This window comes from Lepidochelys olivacea (assembly GCF_965140295.1).
Source record: "Lepidochelys olivacea isolate rLepOli2 genome assembly, chromosome: 3".
Classification (NCBI taxonomy): Eukaryota; Metazoa; Chordata; order Testudines; family Cheloniidae; genus Lepidochelys; species Lepidochelys olivacea.
This window is the reverse complement of record NC_140413.1, coordinates 111,368,906-111,391,367: the sequence shown is the minus strand read 5'-3', so window position 1 is coordinate 111,391,367 and position 22,462 is coordinate 111,368,906. Positions and strand designations below refer to the sequence as shown.

At 40.4% G+C, this 22,462-nt stretch overlaps 1 protein-coding gene across 2 annotated transcripts in view; it reads left to right on the top strand.

Moving 5' to 3' along the window:
* SHPRH (SNF2 histone linker PHD RING helicase) overlaps positions 1-22,462 on the top strand; it is a 143,035-nt gene that overhangs the window by 99,450 nt on the left and 21,123 nt on the right. For both annotated transcript variants that reach the window (XM_084624118.1, XM_084624119.1), the window contains exons 22-25: positions 1,598-1,741; positions 2,783-2,884; positions 7,496-7,567; positions 15,829-16,017. In XM_084624118.1, coding sequence (XP_084480244.1) covers positions 1,598-1,741; positions 2,783-2,884; positions 7,496-7,567; positions 15,829-16,017 — 507 coding nt within the window. The remainder of the gene's footprint in view (positions 1-1,597; positions 1,742-2,782; positions 2,885-7,495; positions 7,568-15,828; positions 16,018-22,462) is intronic.

The window sequence follows — 22,462 nt, the reverse complement described above, 5'->3', positions numbered from 1 at the left end:
AGATAAGCTATTACCAGCAGGACAGTGGGGTGGGAATAGGTATTGTTTCATATTCTCTGTGTATATATAAAGCCTGCTGCAGTTTCCACGATATGCATCTGAGGAAGTGAGCTGTAGCTCACGAAAGCTTATGCTCTAATAAATTGGTTAGTCTCTAAGGTGCCACAAGTCCTCCTTTTCTTTTTGCGAATACAGACTAACACGGCTGCTACTCTGAGAGCTGGAATTAGAACTCTGAAGATCCTGGCTGTCACCCCAAGCTCAGTACACTTTCAGGATGCCTGAAAGCAGCCTCCGGCTCATGTCCCCACCCTCTGGGGCACGCTGCCCCGGGCAGGTGGAAAGTCCGGGGTTCCCGCAATGGCCCATGCTCCCTGGGCAGCTCTCACCACTGCCCGGTACCAGCTTCTAGCCTGGCCAGGGAGCGGGACCTCGGGGGTAGAGGAGGAGAAGAGACAGGATCAAGGAGAGGGGCAGGGCTTTATGGCAAGATGGGGCTATGGCCCACCTCAGCCCCTGACTGGGAAGAGGCTGATGCCACCCTTGTTTTCCTTGTTTGTTGAAGTAGTCTCAAAATTTGACTTATTTGTCTAACTTCATGCTAGTTTTACATGCAGAGTAATTCTGCATTTGTAGGTGTTAAGGTGTGGGCTCCAAAATTAATGCTTCGGTGCTTTTTTTTATTTCAAAACAAAGAACAAAACAGTGCCAGCAGGCCAGTATTCAGGAACATCCTTACAGTAGCAAACCAGTGTTCATATATGACATTTGGTCTTGAGAGAAGGTAGGAATCTTAGCAGAAAAAACTGGGGGGGGGGGGGTAGTTCCTAGGATCTCAACAGTGTCCTAGAGGGACTCTTGAATAAAATCATTAAAAGTTGAGGAAAGATTCATAGAACAAAAAGATTTAGGAGTAAAAAAATCTAAATTTGTCACAATATAATCAATGAGGGATTTGAGAGAATACCAGGAAGTGTGACAATTTGCAATATGTTGGCTTTCTATAAATATTTAAAATAGGTAACTAATATTTGAAATACTTGCTCTTCCTCAGGTGAATACAACCCAGTGTCTGTCTTTTTCTCTTACTCTTTTCTGTTCCTCTGTTATCTAGAATGATCAAACGTTGCATATCAGCATTTTTTAAAAGTTGGTGTTGTCACTCAAGTGAACAAAATATTTCATGCTTCATCTAAGAAGCTATGCCTTACTACTTTATGCTTTGCAAATATTGCTACTAGTTTTCTCATTTTCCCTCATTTTATTCAGAGAGTATGCTTAATCGAGCAGAGGCAGCTGACCTCTACATTTTTGGTTACATAGATTTTTGTAGTTGTATCTCATTGGAGAAATTGTGTGGGGGAGAAAGAGGTGAGAAGTCAATTAAGTTCATTCATAGCCACACATAAAGAATTGGTGGAAGAGAGCAGTTTATGCCTATGTTCCTGTACAGTTTTCTGTTCAGAAAAAATTGTGAAATCCTCTCTCAAAAGATTCAGGTCCGTGTTGAGAGTGTACCACTTACAATAAGAAGCAGCAGTTTACAGGGGACTCAGCCCACAGTTCTGTTACTAATTCATTTTGGTTTTTCTTGTAGTTACTTCATGAATATTGGATGGTACTGAGAGATCATGTATCTGCTATCGATGAACTTGCTATGGCTACAGAACGGCTCCGAGTGCGTCATCCTGATGAGCCAAAGCCTAGCCCCCCTGTTCTTCACATCATAGAACCACATGAGGTAAAATATTTGAGTCAAAGAAGGGGCAGTTGTGTTTTTCAAGAGAAAAATAGTCAAAAAAAGGACTGGTATTTTAAGGTTGTCCTATAAAAGTATAAAAATATGCTAGCCCTCAGGCGTCTTTCTCTGTTCTTCCCTCATCTCCGAAAGCTTCGTTGTTACTATGTGGGTGAGGGTATTCTGCTAGTTTTTCATGTACCTCAGTCTCCTGGCTGCTGTGATAAGTGCATGTGTCTCCCCACTACTCTGCTCCTTCTCTCAGTTTTCTGGCTGCTGTGGGTTGTATGTTTCTGATGCTCTGCTTTTCCTTCAGTGGATTTTTCAGCCCTGTTTTAAAGGGATGTTATCAGGTAGTTGAAATCCAAAATTTAGGTTTTATTTAAAATGTGTACTTAAAATTGAAAGAAAACTACTTCTTAATTGGTCTTCAGCCTTACTACTCCAGTAGTGCAAGCTTGAGCTAATATATAAGAAGTAGAAAATGAAATTGACTAGAAAGCAGAGTGAGTGTGATATCTCTTGTTATTGAACAGACTAAATGAAGGGCAAAGAGATAAAGTAAAACAACATAGATAGTGAACATTTAAATTAAATTTTAAAAATTCTTGTTCAGGTTCAAAAGGCATTTGTAATGCCAGCAATAGACCAGAGGATCATTTATGTTTTAAATAAAATAAATAGTGTGACTATTTCACTTTACAGAGGTTTGGTGATAAAGGTTAATAGTTTGGTGTGTTAAATTTCTGCTGTTTGCAGTGAAAGTGAAGCAAATGACAACTAAATTAATTTGGATTTATCTCCTATCTCACCCTTACTAGATATAGAGGAGGAATGTGCATTCAGTTGCTACCCTGGAGACATTTTTAAATGAAGAAATTAACTGTCTTGTGTCTCAAAAGTTTAAATGCATAGTTTAATTTCCTAAATAATAAATTATCTACTTTACAACTATTTTAATGATCCCTTTAAGCTTTATTTGGAAACTTCTCAGACAACACCCTGTGATATGTACAACACACTTAATGAATGCTGTTTTTGCAGGTAGAACAAAATCGAGTGAAACTTTTGAATGACAAGGCAGTTGCCAAATCACAGCTTCAGAAGAAACTAGGCCAACTCCTGTATCTTACTAATTTGGAGAAGGTAAGGTCATACAGTTCCTTGTTCGATGTTACAATATAGTAGCACCCTCTAGTGTCCTAATGGACAGGAAGTCTGTTAATGTTTTTTCATTATAAAAAAATATTTTTTACAGAAATGTTTGGATACAATTTTTAAAAAGCATTTGCTGAGCATGTGCACTAATTGCTTTTCATGCAGATCTTGAACTAATTATATATATTATATTATTGAACCATATAATTCAAATAAGTGCAAATGTTCATATAAGCATAATTAGGAAGCTTTAATGTAGAAATTGAAGCTGTAATATAGGATGAAGACTCTCTAATGTTTTCATGATCTCCCAAAGAGACACTAAAGTGTCCTGAGACTATGTAATAACAAATATACAGAACTTGCTTTCATCTTAAGTGGTTTCTGTTGTGATACTGGATTCAAATCTGTGTTGGATAAGGACATAAGAAAGGCCATACTGGGTCAGACCTATGGTTGATCTAGCCCAGTATCCTGTCTTCTGGTGGTGGCCCATGCCAGGGAATAAAAAGGGCAGAGAAATTTCGAGTGATCCATTCCATCATCCAGTCTAGCTTCTGAGAGATGGAAGTTTTGGGCTACCCAGAGCATGGGGTTGCATCCCTGATCATCTCGGCTAATAGCTTGTCTATCCTCTGTGAACTTACCTAATTCTTTTTTGAACCCAGTTATGTTTCTGGCCTTCACAACATCCATTGGCAATGAGATCCACAGGTTGACTGTGCATTGTATGAAGATGTACTTCCTTTGGTTTGTTTTAAACTTGCTGCCTGTTCATTTCATCAGGTGACCTCTAGTTCTTGTGTTACGTGCAGGGATAAATAATATCCTGTTCATTTTCTCCATAGCATTGGTGATTTTACAGACTTCTTTCATATCCCCCCTTAGTCCACAGATGCTGGAATTAGGGTTGCTGGGGGTGCTGCTGCATCCCGTGGCTTGCAGTGGTTTCCATTATATACAGGAACCCAGTTTGGTTCAATGGGTCTCAGCACCCCCACTATGCAAATTGTTCCGGCACCCATATCTTAGTCATCTGTTTCTAAATTGAATAGTCCCAGTCTTTTTAATCTCTGCTCATGTAGAAGCTTTTCCATACCCTAATAGTTTTTGTTGCCCTTCTCTGTACCTTTTACCATTCTAATATATCTTTTTTGAGATGGGGCGACCAGAACTGCACATGGCATTGAAGGAGTGGGCATACCAGGGATTTATATAGTCTTTATGATATTTTCTATTTTATTATATCTATCCCTTTCCTAATGGTTCCTAACACTCTGTTAGCTTTTATAACTATCACTGCACATTGAGTGGATGTTTTCAGAGAACTATCCACAATGACTCCAAGATCTTTCTTGAGTGGTAACAGCTAATTTAGACTCCATTTTGTATGTATATTTGGGATTATTTTTTCCAATGTTCATTACTTTACATGGATCAAAACTGAATTTCATCTGTCATCTTGTTGTCCAGTCTTCAGTTTAGTGAGATCACTTTGTAATTCTTTACTGTTAGCTTTGGACCTAACTATCTTGAGTAATTTTTTATCGTCTGCAAATTTTACCACCTTTCTGTTCACCTCCTTTTCCAGACTGTTCATGAATATGTTGAGGAGCACAGGTCCCAGTACAGATCCTTGGGTGACCTCGCTATTCACGTCTTTCCAAAGTAAAAAATGACCATTTATTCCTACCCTTTGTTTCCTATCCTTTAACAAGTTGCTGATCCATGAGCAGACCTTCCCTCTTATCCCTTGACTGATTACTTCGCTTAAGAGACTTTTGTGAGGAACCTTGTCAAATGTTTTCTGAAAGCACAGATACCCTGTATCTACTGGATCACCCTTGTACCCATGCTTGTTGACCCCCTCAAAGAATTTTAATAGATTGGTAAGGCATTTTTTTCCCTTTATAAAAGCTGTGTTGACTCTTCCCCAACATATTGTGCTTATCTGTGTGTCTGATAATTTTATTCTTTACTCTAGTTTCAACCAATTTTTTTGGTACTGAAGTTAGGCTTATTGGCCTGTAACTGTGATTATCACCTCTGGAGCCTTTTTAAAAAATCAGTGATACATGAGCTATCCTCCAGTCATCTGGTACAGAGGTTGATTTAACCAATAGGTCCTTGTCTTGTTGATGGAACCTATTCTATTAATACAGCAGGTACATAAGTCAGTCTACTGGTACTGATTTTCTAGATACCTCTGCCCATTCTTGCTAGCTATCCCTGTGGTGAATCTCTCTCTTTCCAGATACCTTCTTTCTCTTTCACTTCCCTGGAACCCCTACACACCACAAGGTATTATGGAACATTCAGAAGCCCACAGTGCCCTAGGTTTTACTCTGTCTGTTGACTTGACACTCTTTCTTAAATATTGGGGTAGTCCACAAGCTTTAATTTTGGAAAACAGTCATCTGTCATCTGTAGGCACGTACAAACCTTACCATTTGCTTCTACTTTCTTTTTATGCTTTTACAACTTGATAGCTACAGATGGGCCTAAACTGGAACTTTGATCCTAAACACCCTAGTACTTTTGGAGGAGGTTGGAATCTGGAGCTTAATCACAATCCAAATTATTCCACTTGGCTCAGTCTGTTGCATACAGACACTTAAATTTTGTTCCAAACTGATTTTAAAAAAATTGTCTCATGTCTGAGACTTGCTGTGTGAGATTTAAAAGAAAAAGTGGCAGTTTAGTGTCTGAATGGGTGTGCAGCTACACTATGGACACTTCAGAATTTGAAGTAAGTGGCACTTAATAAAAAATGAAATTTTCACTTCTAAATAAGAGTCCATAAACTGGTGATCTACAGCTATGGTAGTGTATTTAAGCTTTCAGTTCCATCTTCTACATTATTAATCTAACTGCACAGCCAAAATTAGTGCATTTACCTGAGTAGTTATGAATTATTTAAAAGCTTTTTGTGATGCCTAGCTCTCCTTTTTCTACATACCAAATTATTCAGGTATAGATTTGATTATGAATTAACTTTGAAAACGTATGTAGAAAAAATAGAGGGATTTTGTACACTTGACGCACAAACTTTATAGTTAAACTTTAACTGTTTCAGAGGTTACCAGCCAACTCTCCTTCAGTACTCCTGAAGAGGTTAAAAGTGTGTGTGAGGGTATTATTCATAATTTAATGTAACTAATTTTTTCAGTATCACTATAATTTGGCTTTTAACTACTGCTGATTTTATTTTTGGCTACAGAGTCCATTGTTTGAATGTTGGAGTGGAAAAGCGGAGAAAACAATTTTGGGCTTTCTAAATAGTGCAAATGAAGGTGTAAATAGAGGGGAAAATGTAAATATATAAGGGGAAGAACAGGACAATATACAGCAACTCAGAGTAAAAGATTATCTTTTTTAAAATGTGATTATTTTGCATAGGTAATTTAGTCTGCTTTAAAGGTACATGACTTGGTTTTCAGCAATGATGAGCACCAGCAGTTGTCACTGACATCACTGGGAGCTGCAGATGCATAGCAGTTCTGAAAAATCAGACCTTGTGTCATTGTATGTTTAGTAGGCATAGCATTTTCCCGTTTAGATGGGTGAGTGAAACCTCTTTAGTTTTTTCTCACTATCATCAATCATAATGATAATGAACAGATGAGGAGATTTCATATCTGGACTGGTAAATTTGCATGACAGTTTTATAAAGCTATCTAATTTGTTCATTGGGCTGTATAACTTAGACTGGAATACCCAAGGAATACCCAAATGTGTATCATATATATATATATAGTGAAACCTATTTTAAACCACCAAAACAAATCAGTTACTTAATGGAGGAGGTGTTCTAATAAAGATGGGTCAGAATTGTACCCAATATGCTTAGGGATACTTGTACAATGTCTTTAAGACAGAAGATTGCCTAATGGAGGTTAGCTTTTGTATAAACATAGCTTTTTATCAACTCTACCCTGCCTATTTCTGCCAACTGACCTGAGCAATTTGGACAATGCAAACTAGCACAAACAAAGATAAAAATTCTCGATATCCAAGCAGACTGAAAACATGTTACAATATCAGAAAGGTTCATATTTTAAACTTTCAGAAACCAAACAGCTTTCTGCTGTCACTTCCTTCCTAGTGTGTCAACAGACCATTACATTAAATATGATATTATACAAGAAAACATTATTTTAAAGGAGTTTGAATGTTTAGCCTATTGAGGATATCTTTTGGCTGGTCTAACAGTGCTTTTATAATAGAAATTAAAGCTGGTTTAAAAAATGGAGGTTGTGCGGCAAAATTCCCACAATATTCTGTCTTCAGTGGAACATCGTTTTACTAATTTTTTTTCTAAATTACTCTAGTAGAAATGCAGGTGCAACTTAAAGTACAGTGACATAAACAGCAGTGTTATTTAATGACCCTAAACCAGATTATCTTCCTGTAATTCATGGGCAAAAGAACTTGCTTTATTTCTCTCAGAATTATTAAAGACATTTGGCAACTTTAAAAGCAATTTTAAAATCAGTTCAGAATGAACTGTGATCAGTTGCCAAATTAATTATCTGAATTGCTGAGTAACTCAATTTTGTTTTTCAATTAACTTTTGTTATGCTTTTTTATGCTTTATAGTCTCAGGATAAGACCACCGGAGGAGTTAATCCAGAACCTTGTCCAATTTGTGCCCGCCAACTGGGAAAACAGGTAAAACATCCAGGCATTGATTCACCCTTTTACAGATCTAGACTAAGAATTCTCAGCATTTTTAGAGTAGATTTCAGCTATCTGAGTTTAACTGAACAGTATGTTTAAACTGGGAAATTAATACTTTTCCAACATATCTTCTTGATCAGATGGGCTAATATTTATATGTACTGTACCTTTTTGGTTCCTGTATTAGGTGAGAAGTAGACTAAGCATGTGGTAAAAAAATTTATGTGGGAGAGTCTCTTTTCAAATAGAATCAACTTGTTTTGGAAGTCAAAATTGTGGTGTTAGAGAAGAATAAGAGAGCAGAATTTTGATTCCAATACAATTTTGTGACATTTTAAATTTTTTTTATTTTGCCTTTCATCTCAGTTTTACTTGGCTGAATATCGTATCTCTCAACATTTCTGATATAGCAAAACATTATATATTTAAGAGATACACCAGGACAAATCATACAGCTGAATGGATATTTTTTTAAAAAAATTGTGTGTACAAATCCAGAATTACCAAATTTTGTCCGTATCTGAACTGTAGTAACTTAAATTTAGTTACACTGGTTAATTCACTGGAATTTCAGCACTGAAGCATGCCTTTCACAGAATAATAAAAACCAATAGATGTTGGCATGTGTCCCCTCACTACTGAGGTGCATTGGTAGAGATGTATGGGGAACTTGTCCATTGCTGACTATATTATACATAATTCTCTAGCTGTTTCCTTCAGTCTCTCTTTTTTATCAAATAAAATAAATGTAATAAACACTGCTGTCTGGCAGGTCAGGGATTCTTCTTGGAAGCTCACATGCTAATCATGAAGTAGATTGGCTTCCTTAATATACTGTGTACTTAGTCACATACTGTTCTGTATCTGCTGTTGTTGAGTATATATTTTATTTTTTTCTTCTGAGGATCGAAAACTTTAAATAAATGGATACTAGATAAATGGTTTTTTCCTTTGCTCTTTCCTCCCCATTAGTCTTTAGATTAGTGAAGGTTTCCTTTTTTCTACGCCCTTCCCAACTGGGAAGTTCTATCTTCACTGGGTTATGCCCGGATCCCCTGGGTTTAAGAGGTGCCATTCATTTCGTGAGGCCATCCCTGTGAGTGACAGTCACTCACAGTGTACACACGGCTTGGGTAGGGGGTATGTATCACAAAAGTGCACCTGCTGCCTCAAATTGAAAGCTTGGTGCAGAACGGACCGTGATCTCAGACTAAAACTTTTATTAATGGACAGCTCACTGTGACCCGTCTCAGACCCTGCTCCTGATACGTCTTCTCCGAGGTGGTCACCATTGGCATGGTCATCAGCCAACCCCCACTCACCGCACGCCACTAAGAGAAAATCTATGCTCTCCTGTCCAGATGAAAAGAAGTGGGCCCGGAGGTCCTCCACCAGGGAGCCACTTTAAAGAAAGGCATCCCCTGCAAGATCGGTAGCCTTGGCGAGACTTAGCTCCTATGACCACCTGGTCACCTCTTTTACCAACTCTACCGCAAAATCCAAGGACTCTAAATGGGCAGGACCGCAAACAGGAACGCTGTCGCTCAGAACCGAGGAGGACAGTTCAACGATTTGAAAATCTGCAGCGATCGCCTCAACTAAAATGACTTTGAGTGCATTGGCACCAGCCAAGTCCTTGGCACCTAGCAAGCCCTCGGCACTCACTCAATCCTTGGCACCATCTACTGGCCTCTGCAGAGAATTCACTCCACCCTTGGCACTGGCAATGCCCTCAATCTCCACACAACCACCAGTACCGATGATGCTCCTACCAGTACCACAGAAGTTTAAATACCCAAGAGACTTGATTATCTCTGACACCTCAGAGTCGCTGCTCCTACATACCACATTCCCCATGGCTCATACCTCTTCCCCAGAGACACAACACTGCTCTCGTTCACCACCAAGGATTGCACCACCCTTCTCTAGTGAGGAGGAATAGGAGGAGTACTCCATTGCACTTCACCCCTCTTCATCATATCAAGGGCAGTCACACAGAGAATTATCTTTTTGTCCTTGATACCCAGAGACAAGAAGCGAATCAGGTTTCTGCTACAGACTCCCATACGTGCAACCACATATGCCACTTCCCCCACATTAGCTCTATTTGAACGCTTGGGCTGTGAATAGGGCATATGTTCCCAAACTGCCCATGGACCAGGGAGAGGGGCACATACACTCTGTCCTCATCAGTCTCTAGATTGCCTGATTCTCAACCAGAATTACTAGAGGAGCAGGAGGAAGAAACGGAGGAATTAGTTACACCACCAGCCCACTTCTCATCCTCCCCTGATCAGGCCATCATGACACCACCTCCAACATCGGCAGATGACTGTAAACAGTTCGAAGAACTGTTCTGTAGGATTGTGGATTCCCTCCAGATTCCCCTGGAAGAAGTCAGAGTGTAAAAGCACAAGTTGCTTGACATCTTACACACCTCCATATTGGCAAAGATTGCACTCCTGATCAATGAGGGCTTATTGGACCCTGCCAAGGTGAACTGGCAGACCCCAGCATCAATACCATCCACATGCAAGCGAGTGGACATGGAATTTCTTTTCCCACCTTATTCCAAATTCCCTCATTGTAAATGCAGTGCAAGAGAAGGGGTGACAACACCATTCTAGGAAGACCCCTTACAACAGGGACCGGAAGAGGCTAGACCTCTGCGGTCGCAAAGCATACGCCTCAGCAATGCTCCAATTCTGTGTTGCTAATTATGAGGTCCTTTTAACCAAATAGAATCACATTAACTATTCCGAATTTTAGGAATTCAGCCAACATCTCCCAGAGGACAAAGAAGAGCAGTTCCAGGCACTTGTGAAGAAAGGACAACTTCTGGTCCATACGACATTGCAAGCCTTTCTGGATGCTGTGGATGCGGCAGCCCATTCTGTTGCAACTTCGGTGGTGATGTGATGACCCTCATGGCTTCACCACTCAGGGTTCCCCAGAGAGTTGCAGGCCGCTGCGGAAAATCTGCCTTTGAAGGGTCTAAACTCTTCACCTGAGCACACAGATGAGTCCCTACATTCTTTAAAAGACTCTAGAGCAACAATGCATTCACTTGACATATATACACCAGTGCCGTAGAGAAGACGGGGTAGATATCAACCTAAATCTTGACCTCAACATTTCACCCCTTGGTGGCAGTATGACTCACAACCATCTTATATAACCTATGAGTTTGGTGACCGCTTGATCCCCTTCTACCCATCATGATGACAAATCACCTTGGACAGTTGGGTTCTAGAAATAGTCAACAAAGGGTACTCCATCCATTCCTCTCTTTCCCACCCACTCCCCATCCCACTTCAGGGAACCTTCTCAAACACCATCTACTAGTAGAGACCTCCTGAGACTGGGAGCCATAGAGCTGATCCCATTCTAACGCAGAGGGAAAGGTTTTTATTCCCAATGTTTTCTGATCCAAAAAAGAATTCGGCAGGTGGAGACCTATCCTAGACTTGAAGAACCTCAACAAGTTCATCAAACTACAACACTTCAAGATGGTCGCGCTATCAGCACTGGAACAAGGGGACTGGTTCTTGGTCCACAACCTCCAAGACAGGTACTTCCATATCACCATACAACCTTCCCACAGGCAATTCCTCCTGGGGTCTGACTGTTATCAATACAAGGTACTTCCCTTTGGCCTTTCTACAGCACCTAGGGTATTTTCCAAGGGCCTTTTGGTAGTGGCAGCACATTTATGCAAACAAGGAATTGTAATAATTCTATACCTAGATAATTACTGTCTCAAAGCTCCATCCAGAGTCAACACATTTGAAGCCAGAAGAAAAACACTGGACCTTTTCTTGAACCTTGGCCTCCAGGCAGAGGTGAAAGTAAGCCAGTATGGTATGGCATACTGGTAAGAGCGAGTACAGAGCCGACCATACTGGCAGGGCCGCTGATGGGGAGAGCCAAAAGGGGCAGCTCCCCCGGGGCCTGGCAATTTAAAAGGGCCCGGAGCTCCCAGCAGTGGCCAGAGCCCCTGGCCCTTTAAATTGCCGCCAGAGCCCTGGGGCTCCCAGCCACTAGCGCCGCTACTGTTACCATGGGTCTCCGGCAGTGATTTAAATGGTCCGGGGCTCCCAACCACTGCTACTGCTACTGTGCCAGCAGCTGGAGCCCTGGGCCCTTTAAATTGCTGCTGGAGCCATGGGGCTCATGGCTATTACTGCTACCCCGGGGCTCTGGCGTGATTTAAAGAGCCCGGGGCTTCGGCCCTTTAAATCACGGCCGGAGCCCTAGGGTAGTGCTAGTGGCAGCCGGGAGCCCTGGGCCCTTTAAATTGCTGCTAGGGCCCCGGGTGGCGCAGGCCAGTCAGTGCTGAATGGCTGGCTGGGGGAGTTTGGCCCCATCCCCGCCCCTTCTGAGGGCCTAGAACTGCCCTCCCACCTTGCTCAGGACCCTAGCTATCCTTTGTACCATTAAGTCCCTTAAGTTTTCACCCCTGCCTCCAGGTAAACATACAAAAATCAGTACTGATGCCACTACAGCATCTGGAATTTTTTGGGGCCCAGCTGGATGCTATGCAGGCAAGAGCCTTCCTCACAGTTCAGAGATTTTCCGCAATAATCAGTCTCAGCTCCACCATGAGAACCAGGCAACAGGTCTCTGCCAGGACTTGTCTACAGCTGCTTGGTCATATGGCAGCGGCCATGTTCATGGTGAAACGCACAAGATTACGCATCCACTGTCTTCAAGGGGATGACGACAAACAGTGTATGTACCTCACAAAGTCTAAACAAACTCCTATCAATACCAGTCAAGATCAAGGACTCATTAGACTGGTGGAAAGAACCCCGAAATGTCTGCATGGGGGTCCCCTTTCTCCAGCCAACACTGTCCTTGATACTGATAACCGGCACCTCCGTACTCAGTTGCGGAGCACATCTACAGACCCACATGGTGCAGGGCTGGTGGTCCCTCTCAGAATCCTCATTGCACATTAACCTCCTAGAATTACATGCAGTCCACAACACATGCCGACACTTTCTACCATTAATCAGACAAAGGACCATGAGAGTAATGAGGAACAACATAACCTGCATGTTTTATATCAACAGACGGGGGAGCAAGGTCACCATCCCTGTGCTCGGAAGCACTAAAATTGTGGAACTGATGTATTCAATGTGGCATCGACATCTCTGCTGCATACCTACCGGGACACCAGAACATTCGCTGAGCAGAAGATTCTCACAAGACCACAAGTGGGAATAAGATACAAGAACCCTGCAGCACGTATTCAACTGCTGGGGATTCCCGAACATAGATCTCTTCACCACACCCGAAAACGCCAAATGTCCATAATTCTGCTCAAGAGTGGGTCTGGGTCACCGACTACTGGAAGACACCTTCCTGATTATATGGGATGCACCCCTCCCTGCTCTATGCCTTTCCTCTACTGTTCAAAGTACACCACGAGATACAGTTGGAACGAGCCAGAGTCATTCTAGCATGGCTACAACAGATATGGTATCCTTACCTCGTGCGCATGATGGTCTCTCTGCCAATCACCCTGCTGTTGACTCCACACTTCTTCTTGCAGGATGCAGTCCAAATCCTCCATCTGAATCTAGAATTTCTCCATTTGAAGGCATGGCTCCTTCATGGTTTCAGGATCTGGAGATAACTTGTTAGGAAGAGGTAAAGGACATTCTTTTAAATAGCTACATGCTACAACTCACTACATTTACCTGCATAAATGGAAAAGATTCTGGACTTGCTGCAACACCACACATGTCCCAGCAATGAACACTCCTTTCCCACTCATTCTAGACTACATTCTAGAACTTAAAAGATCAGGATTGTCCACAAGCTCTGGTAGCGTACATCTGGCCATCATTACAGCATTCTACCCCAAGATAGAAGGTCATTCCATATTTACCCACCCACTAACAAAAAGACTCCTTAAGTGCCTTCAAAATCTTTACCCTCAAATACAAGACCCCACCCGCTGTTGGGATCCCATTCTTGGTTTGCACTCTGACCAGCCCTCCATTTGAGTCCATGGCAACTTGCTCCTCCATACACCTATCCATGAAAACAGCATTTCTTGTCACTATCACATCCGCCCGACGGGTTGGAAAAATAGGTGCTCTCATGGTGTACTTTCTGTACACAGACTTTTACAAAGAGACAGTTATGCTATGACCGCACCCAAAATTCTTTACCTAATGTACGGTTCTCTCTCCATCTAAACCAACCTATCCACCATCGTTCCTTCCCGAAACCACATGCCATCCAGCATGAAGCCACACTACGCACCTTGGATGTCAGATGAGCATTAGGCTTTTATCTTGACAGGACTAAATCATTCAGGCAATTGCCAGGCTTATTCTTCTCTATTGCTGAAAGATTAAAGGGATCAGCCGTATCCAAACAACATCTATCAAAAAGGAGTGCATACACCTTTTGCTATCAATGACACAAGCTTCGACCACAACCGGGAACTCGGACGCATTCCACTCGCTCACTGTCCACCTTGATAGCCTTTCTAAACATGTCGATTATTGACACTTGTAAGGTGGCCACCTGGGCATACACAGACGCCTTTAGTCAACACTAAAGGGCTCTGGCAGCGGGGCTTGGGGTGTGCTTTGAAGGCCCCGAAAGCCCTGGCCACTGCGGGGAGCCGGTCTGGTCTGGCACGGCATACTGGCTCTTGCCGGTACGCCGGACCGGCTTACTTTCACGTTTGCTGCACAGGGTGATTAACCTCCTCTTCAGAAACAAACAATACAATACAATTTGTACAATAAATATTAATAATCTAGATTCTTTTTCAGAACTAGAAAAGCCAGAATTTGGGAGTGAATTTACTGAAAAATGTTTTATTTTGGCAGCTAGCTTGTGGGATTTGTCATCCTATGACTTTAAGTGCAGGTACAGCATGGGTAATGGTAGCTTTCCCTACACTGGCCTGCCAATATGCTTCAGCCCTGATTTGGAGGGACCACCTCTATAAGAGATAGTAGTTCAGTCCACCTTTGCTGAGACAGCCACCCAAGAAGACAATCTGTGGTATGGACATCTGTCTGCTACGAACTGAGACCATTGACTCATTTCACTTAAACCATGAAAGAGCCTGTGCATAATAGTCTGTCATACTATCAGTCTACTACTAATGGATTTTAACCAGTGACCTTAGATTGAAAGCTTCATGCCCCCTTTTCAATCCTCTGAATTATCCAATCCCTCAGAAATGTTTCGTCTATATAATGTTTTAAAGCTGCATTTCTATGAGTGTTGTCTTTGGACCACTAGTGGTCCAAAGACGAGCTGGCTGGTCACATGGTGTTGACTCCTCCTTGTTTCCATCTGCTAAAAAACCCTATTTATTACAAAATATTACTCTTCTGTAAGGAACTCTTGTAGTTGCCATAGGGATGTCATATGATACCAATTGATAGGGGAGGTGATCAGCACAATCATAAATGGAAGGGAAGGTGTCCACAACAGAATTCTTCATTATCTTAAAGTCCACACTCTAAAAAAGATTGAGAACTCCAGTTCACAATTTTCTTTCTTTATAAATAAAGGAGTGCCATTACATGGAACTTAGTAATGATATACATAAAATTAAAACATTATTTCATGAATTTTGGAGTAAGGATGCATCCGATGAAGTGAGCTGTCGCTCACGAAAGCTTATGCTCTAATAAATTTGTTAGTCTCTAAGGTGCCACAAGAACTCCTTTTCTTTTTGGAGTAAGGATTGTGACTTTTGCTCTTAACAGGATTTATAAAAACAAAGCTTTTACAAAATTGAAGGCCAATACAAATAATCTACAGATTTACAAACAGTTATTATTTAACAAATATTGTTTCTCTGATGTTTGCAACTGGTTCTAGTGCAAAATCCAAAAATAAAAAATTGGCTAGGCAATTATTTTGAAAAAAAAGTAAAACTGACTTGTCAAATTTTACTTTTTATACTGAGAGATATGCAAATAGTAAACGCATAAATAGTACAGTTGGTTGGAAATTTTCACAAAATTATCCCTTTCTGTTGGAAAACTTCAGAATTCAAAATTTTTCAACCAACTCTAATAAATACAAATATTTTTCTAGAATTCCTTCTGTTTTAATAATCTAAAGTGTTTTTTTCATAAAGGTAAGGAAATGTTTTAAAAATATAATTTAACCAAATTATATATCTGAGTTTTTTTCTGTGTGTATATATAAAGAGAAGAAAGTGGTTTTATATTGTATTGTTGTTCCTCTTATATTTCCCTATCTAGTGGGCAGTGCTGACATGTGGACATTGCTTCTGCAATGAGTGCATAGCTATTATTATAGAGCAGTACAGTGTTGGCACCCGCAGAAGTTCGATTAAATGTGCCATCTGCAGGCAGACAACTTCTCATAAAGAAATATCCTACGTCTTCACTGCAGAGACTGCAAACCAGGAGGACGATATTCCTGTGAAGGTAATTTGCCATATGTAGCATATCTTGGCCAATCTTTTCAGAGATGCACACTTAGTAGGCAACAGAGCATGTGCATGCTTGATTTTGGTATGCAAACCTAAGCTATATGTTCATGAGCTGGGTTTGTCCATAAGCATGTACGTTTTTTTTCCCCATTCCAGCTGGGTGTGACTTACATGCACCTTTTTGATAATATGGTCCTCCCTTCTATTCCCTTCTCAAAAATTTAGACAACTAGAAGCTAACTATCAAGTAAACATTTTTAATTTTTCCTAAACACAAAATCCATGTTAGTTACCTTTTTTAGCTTTAAGTACAGACATGCCGCATATGATGGCATCAAAGATCAGATGTTTTGGAAGGATGTTTTTAAATGTCTGACTGAAGTCTGTTAGAGATGAGTTACAAAACTATAATTTTTTTAAATTGGATAAATATTTGTCTTTCACGTGAAAATAAAATCTGAAGGCCAGAACCTAAATGGAAACAGCCTTTATTGCGCTTTAATGAGGATTTCCATAACATCTCATCTCCTATAAAAACAGACTCATGAACATATAAAGGGCTGTGGACAACCTGCTTGGAAGATGGTTGAATGATTGGCTTTTTGTAGTTACCTTCTGTATCTCTTGTAATTTTTTATTTGTGGGGGAAGGAAGGGCAGGGAATTCTGCAGCCTTTAGTCAGATGAGTTCCACTTTCTTAGGAAAAATTTGTTGCCTCATTATTTTTAACCAATTTGTAACCAAACAGCTAAATCTTGATTTACCAGCGATCTGAATTTTGTTCCTGAATCTGGTTTCCGCACCTCTCATTGGTACAGATTTAGGTTTATGGACTTCATGGATAGCCATGAAAGATTAGCTGCTGTTCAGACTATAGTGGTTTTAAAGGATAAGAAGGTATATTTTTTCCTTTATCTTTTTTAAAACATTGCTGAATGAAGATTAACATATACAACATTAACTGTAGAACACTGAAGGCAGTCAATGCTGTTGAGGAAACTGCTCCCAGTAGTAGGCATTATGACTGCTAGTAAGCATTTGCAGGGTCAGTCTTATTATGTGGTTCAGCTGTTTATTTCATTCTAGAGTGGATTCATGTAAAACTCTCCTTTCAATTCCTTCCTAACATTATTTTGAGGAGTTCCAGCATGTGGCTGCTTTCTTTCTCAGTGGTGAAAAGATGGAGTCTGCAGCTCCATCCGTCCGCCATCTACTTTGCTTGTTGATTAGTCAGTGGGTTTGATTCAAGGTTACTGAGGGTACAAAGCTCACAGCCTCAGATTTTTAAAGCTATTAGGTGTTGCTGTGCTCAAAATTACATCACCTAAGACTTACTTTCAAAAGGGATTTAGGCACTTAGGAGCCAAAACCCTACTAATTATTTATATTGCAGTAGTGCCTAAAAGCCCTAATCATAGATCCGCATCCCGTTGTGATAGGCACAAACACACAACAAAAATACAGTCGCTGCCCTGAAGAGCTTACCATCAAAGTAATTGCTAAGCCGTGTGACCTGTTAAGGCAGTTGAAACTGGCTGGTTCTTTATCCCAAGAGTCCAGGGTTCCTTTCTGTACCACTTTTTCCTTGAGATTGTCCATCTGAGTCCTTGTGCAGCTGCGTTGAAGGCTTTTGGAGAAATCTCCCTATTAAGGTGTGTTCCTGCTTTGCCATTTTTGTCTCTTCCTGATGAGTTTGTTTGGAGAGGGCTTATTTTTTTGGATTTTAAGTAATGTTTTGGGATCCCTAGGCTGCTGGGCCAGAAGTATATTCATTTTTGTTTTACAATGGTAGTTTTTATAAAATTCTCGTTGAAAAAGAAAACAAAACTGATGACTTATGGTGGTTGAAAAAACATGGATGAGGAGCCTGGATTTAAAGTGGTAGAGACTCTGGTCGTTTGGTAATGTTTTCACTGAGGAGATTAAGGGTATTTCTATCCTGGAGCTAGCGGTGTAATTTCCAGCTCAAGTACTCATACATGCAATGGCTTTGATTGAGTTAGCACACTAAAAATATCATGGTAACTGTAGTGGTACAGGCAGCAGGATGAGCTAGCTACCCCCAGTACAATCCTGTCAGAGACCCTGGATACGGATTCGGGCAGCTGCCCCATCACACCACCATGACTACACTGCTATTTCACACTACCTTGATAAAAGCTCGCATGTGATTGTCTACCTGAGCTGGAAATTAACCTTCAGTGTGGCATACCCTAAGCCAAATAGTGAATATAGGGATGGAAGTAATTGGCATGACTTGGCACCAGGGGGAGTAGGTAGATTGTTCTTTGGGAGTGTTCGTTGTTTTGGTTTTCTGTTTGTAGAGTTTTTTTCACAGTATTTTTCCATATTTACAGTATTTACCCAGGAGTTTTGGAAGGAGAGGGTAAATGTCATTCCGTCTTGAACAGTGTAAGGGAATATCCTGGGAGGTCTCATTCGTAGATTCATATATTTTAGGCCAAGAAGGGACCATTAAGGTCATCCAGTCTGATGTCCCACATAATGCAGGCCATAGAATTTCACTGAAGGATTCCTTCATCAAGCCCATAACCTTTGGTTCAGCTAAAATATGAAACACTTCATGTATTTGAATGTCATCCTTGCATTGAGCCATGCTAATATCTTCTTTGTATCATTCCAATTTCAGTACATGTGTTGCAAAAGCAAGCAAGATTTTTTTTTAAAATGCAGTTGTTCCCCCTCTATTCCTTTATTAAAAGAATGGTCATTTTTTTTTGTATTGCATAATGGTCCTGTAGAGTGTCATGATAAATGTTGGTAGCTCACCAATCTGTATGTGAAAATTTGGGATCTGTCCTGTATTTACACTTGTCTGTGATTGTCCTATTTCTCATTACTTTCTCTAGTGAGTGTCTTTCTTCTATTTTGTCAACACAGCATTATCCACACAGTGGTAATGCTGCACTCAATTGCATGTGGCACTCTCTATACAAAAGTCATCAGGGGGATCCTAGCAAGTTTTTCACTCTGTGGAAAGTTCTAGCTATTCTTAGTCTGCCATCTGATCAAGGGATATGCTCACACTAGGGATTTTTTAACACAGGTTAATTGATAGTCAGTTAACCTGTTTATATATGCTAGTCTGGACATTCCACAACAGAATACAGATGTTTGTGGATTACTCTGGTCAGACTAGCATGTACAAACATTAAAGCTAACACAAGTTAAATGGCTATCATTTAACTCCAGTTAAACTCTAATGTAAACAAATGCAAGATGTGTTGCTGAGCAATAGGATAACAAATGGCCAGCGTGGAAGCCAAGAATACATAGTATCTATGGTACATCTCCTGTAAACATTATGGTGGGAAATGCTGACTTATTTTTGGCACTAAGAATCAACTTCATTTGGTATTTATTTTTACTTAAAATGTGAACCCAGGTTTCTTTCATGTGGTGGTGGAGGGCCGGAGGGGTTGTGGTTTACACATGTATTTTTTTTTTTCAAGTTGATGATGTACCTTGATTGTTTAGAGCAGAATGATTTAAAAAAAAAAACTGGGGCAGCAAAGGGACTGAGATATTTTGTACTGTATCCATAGTTTCAACTCTCTTGCTGCTCCGTTCACTCCTTTTAGGTGTCACAGATGTGCCACACACTCAAATCAGCAGGAGAATGAGTTTGCAAAAACTAACAAAAAACATAGAGTAAATAGGAGCTGTGGAAAGAGTGGAACCACAGAGATGAGTGAAGCAATGAAGCAGCAAAATATGCTTTTTTTAGGTGTAAAAATTACCAAATTTCAAGGTATTTGGTGGTGGTAATTTTACAAAATCTCTGTGGTACTGTTCATTGAAGGTTTTTATCTTCCTTTGTACTGCTGCTGATCAGTCAAGAATCTGGAAAATATGGTCCCTGTCCTGAAGACTATATAAGGCCTTGAAACTGCAGACATTTACACAAGTGAGTTACTCACTGCCTGATTGGTAAAAGGACTCTAATTTTGTACATCATGACAAATTATGTTAACAAAGAGAGGTATGAGGATGGAATGCAGGAGGACCGATGCAGTAATAAAATCACATGGTTACTCAAGCTGGGTATATAAACACTTTGACCTTTCAGTTGAATTAATATATTTTCTTTGGGCAGTTTTCCTGTTGCAAAGATTGAATTTGGTAGATTTGCTTTTAATTCATTTGTCAGTGTTTGATGTTGTGTGTGAAGAGAGAGCTTCCTAATTATAAGGCTCTCTGTAGTGTAAATGTGTGATTTCTGAAAGTGAAATGGTATGAAGCAGTTCTGTAGCACATCTGCATAAACACTGTACAAAAGGGGAAAATGGTCAACTTACCCACTGTTATTTGTGTTAGTTATTTCCACAGTGCCACTAACTGTGGTGCTGTTGACTAAGCAAAATTGGTCTACACTCATGAGACATTCTATGTTTTTAAGTATTTCTTGTACAAGTAATAGTTCTGAATGGCAGAGTGATGATGATCTTTTTCTGCTTGTGAATGGATGGTGGCAAGAATTATCATCTTTTGGACTTGGGGCTGTAGCTTTATTAACCCTCTAACTGAAAATATCTCTTAAAAGCAGCCTGTCCCTGGAAGCAGTGAAAAGAGGAGAAAACTGTCATAAACCACCTCCCTTTTTTGATTCTCTAGTCCAGAGTGTAACATTTCCTTGACCAACCATGTTTGCATCATACCAAAGCCTGATTAAGGCCAAAGTATTGTGCTGATGAGGCAACTGCTAAATGTTGAGGCAACACTTTGCATAATTACCTGGACCTCCAGGCAAATCCAGCCCTTTCTAGGAAGATTCACTGATACACAGTTCGCAGAAAAAGGGGCATCACTCCAACTCCCAACCTCTGTAGGGTCATACCAGTTGTGCTCTCCTATTTATTTTATCCCCTTTCCACCAGCTTCCCAGGGGAATGTAACTCATGCATCCAAGACAAGGTACCACCCAAAGCTGCAGTCCTATGATTCATAGGCAAACTAATTGTACCAAGACACCATAAGTGTCCATACAGTCACTTCCAAGTCCAGAGATGCCCGCAGCATCCTACCCTAATCCCTAGGGCAGCCAATAACTTGAGCAACAAGTTACAGATTCTGCAAGCAGCTAATAAAATCCAGAAGACAAAGGAGAGAGAGAAATTGCGGCTTGCAGCAGTGTGGAGACCAGAGCAGAAAGAAGCCTAATTCTACTTGGGGAATCACCCCATCCTCCTGCAACTCCGTCCCAACACTTGTAAGAAATTCTGAGAATTAACCAATCTCAGATCCCCTAACCAAGGATGGGTACCATTGGCTGGCTGTTGCTAGGGAGCTGCCAACAGTATCATCCAGACCCCCAGCCTCCAACCCCTTTTTAGATATACATTTTTTGAACAGTCTAGTCACACTTCTGGAAACAGGATTCTAGATGGCTGCCAGGTACGTATCAACAGCAAAGGTGTTGGCACCAAAAGTTGTTCACTCCTGTACCCAGAACATAGCACTGAAATCATTATAGAAAATAGTAGCAAAGAAGCTGGCACTGAATACGGAAACCCTTGACAGGTTGAGCATTCACATTGCTACTTGTGAGCTGCCCAGTGCTTGCTCCAGGCACTCACTTAGACTGGAATCACTTCCCCACCAATACTACAAGCAGCAAAACTGCACTAAATTTGACCTGTCAGTATAGCACAGCCAACCATGTGCAAATCAGCATTCAGAAAACAGGTACAGACAAAAATAAAACAATATTTGCCCAGCTGAAACAACTACAGTGTGCACTTGTATAGACACATAACCACTTTTAAGCAATAAAATACCTTTAAAAAACACTGCAACACAATATTAATAATTAAGGAAATACATTTTCTGATTGCCAGGCAAACAGAGCCCGTATGCAAACAAGTAAATGGCATAGAGAACAAAATGAAGAATGAGCAAGAAGTAGAACATAGTTGTGTACTCTTCTGTATTGAGAACATTGTAATTTGTATACATAAGATCATGCATTAAAGTACAGTGAAATGGTCTTGAATGAATGGAAGGTAGACAGACTAGGTAGACAGGATTTGCATTACAGTACGCACTTAGTATGAGTCTCCCCTCGTGCCCTAAGGATAAATTAAAGTTAATTTATGTACTTTTTCCTAGATTGTTCTTAGTTTGCATAGCTGAAGGTAAAAATAGTTTGTTAGTATTCAACTTCACAGTTACAAGTCTCACTGTGACAAATTTAAAATATCCATTAGGTCAATAAAGGTGTAACTTATATATATGTAATACACATGGTAAAATAATATACTTTGTTTTAGATCTAAGAATCTAAGTGTTTTACAAATATTACTATTTAATATATTTCATCCCTGTGATTTACAGATGTGATGAAATCAAGTAGGGCTGAAATAGTTAAAGGAGCACATTTTAATAACCTACAATAGAGGGTAAAAATGTTACATCTGTAT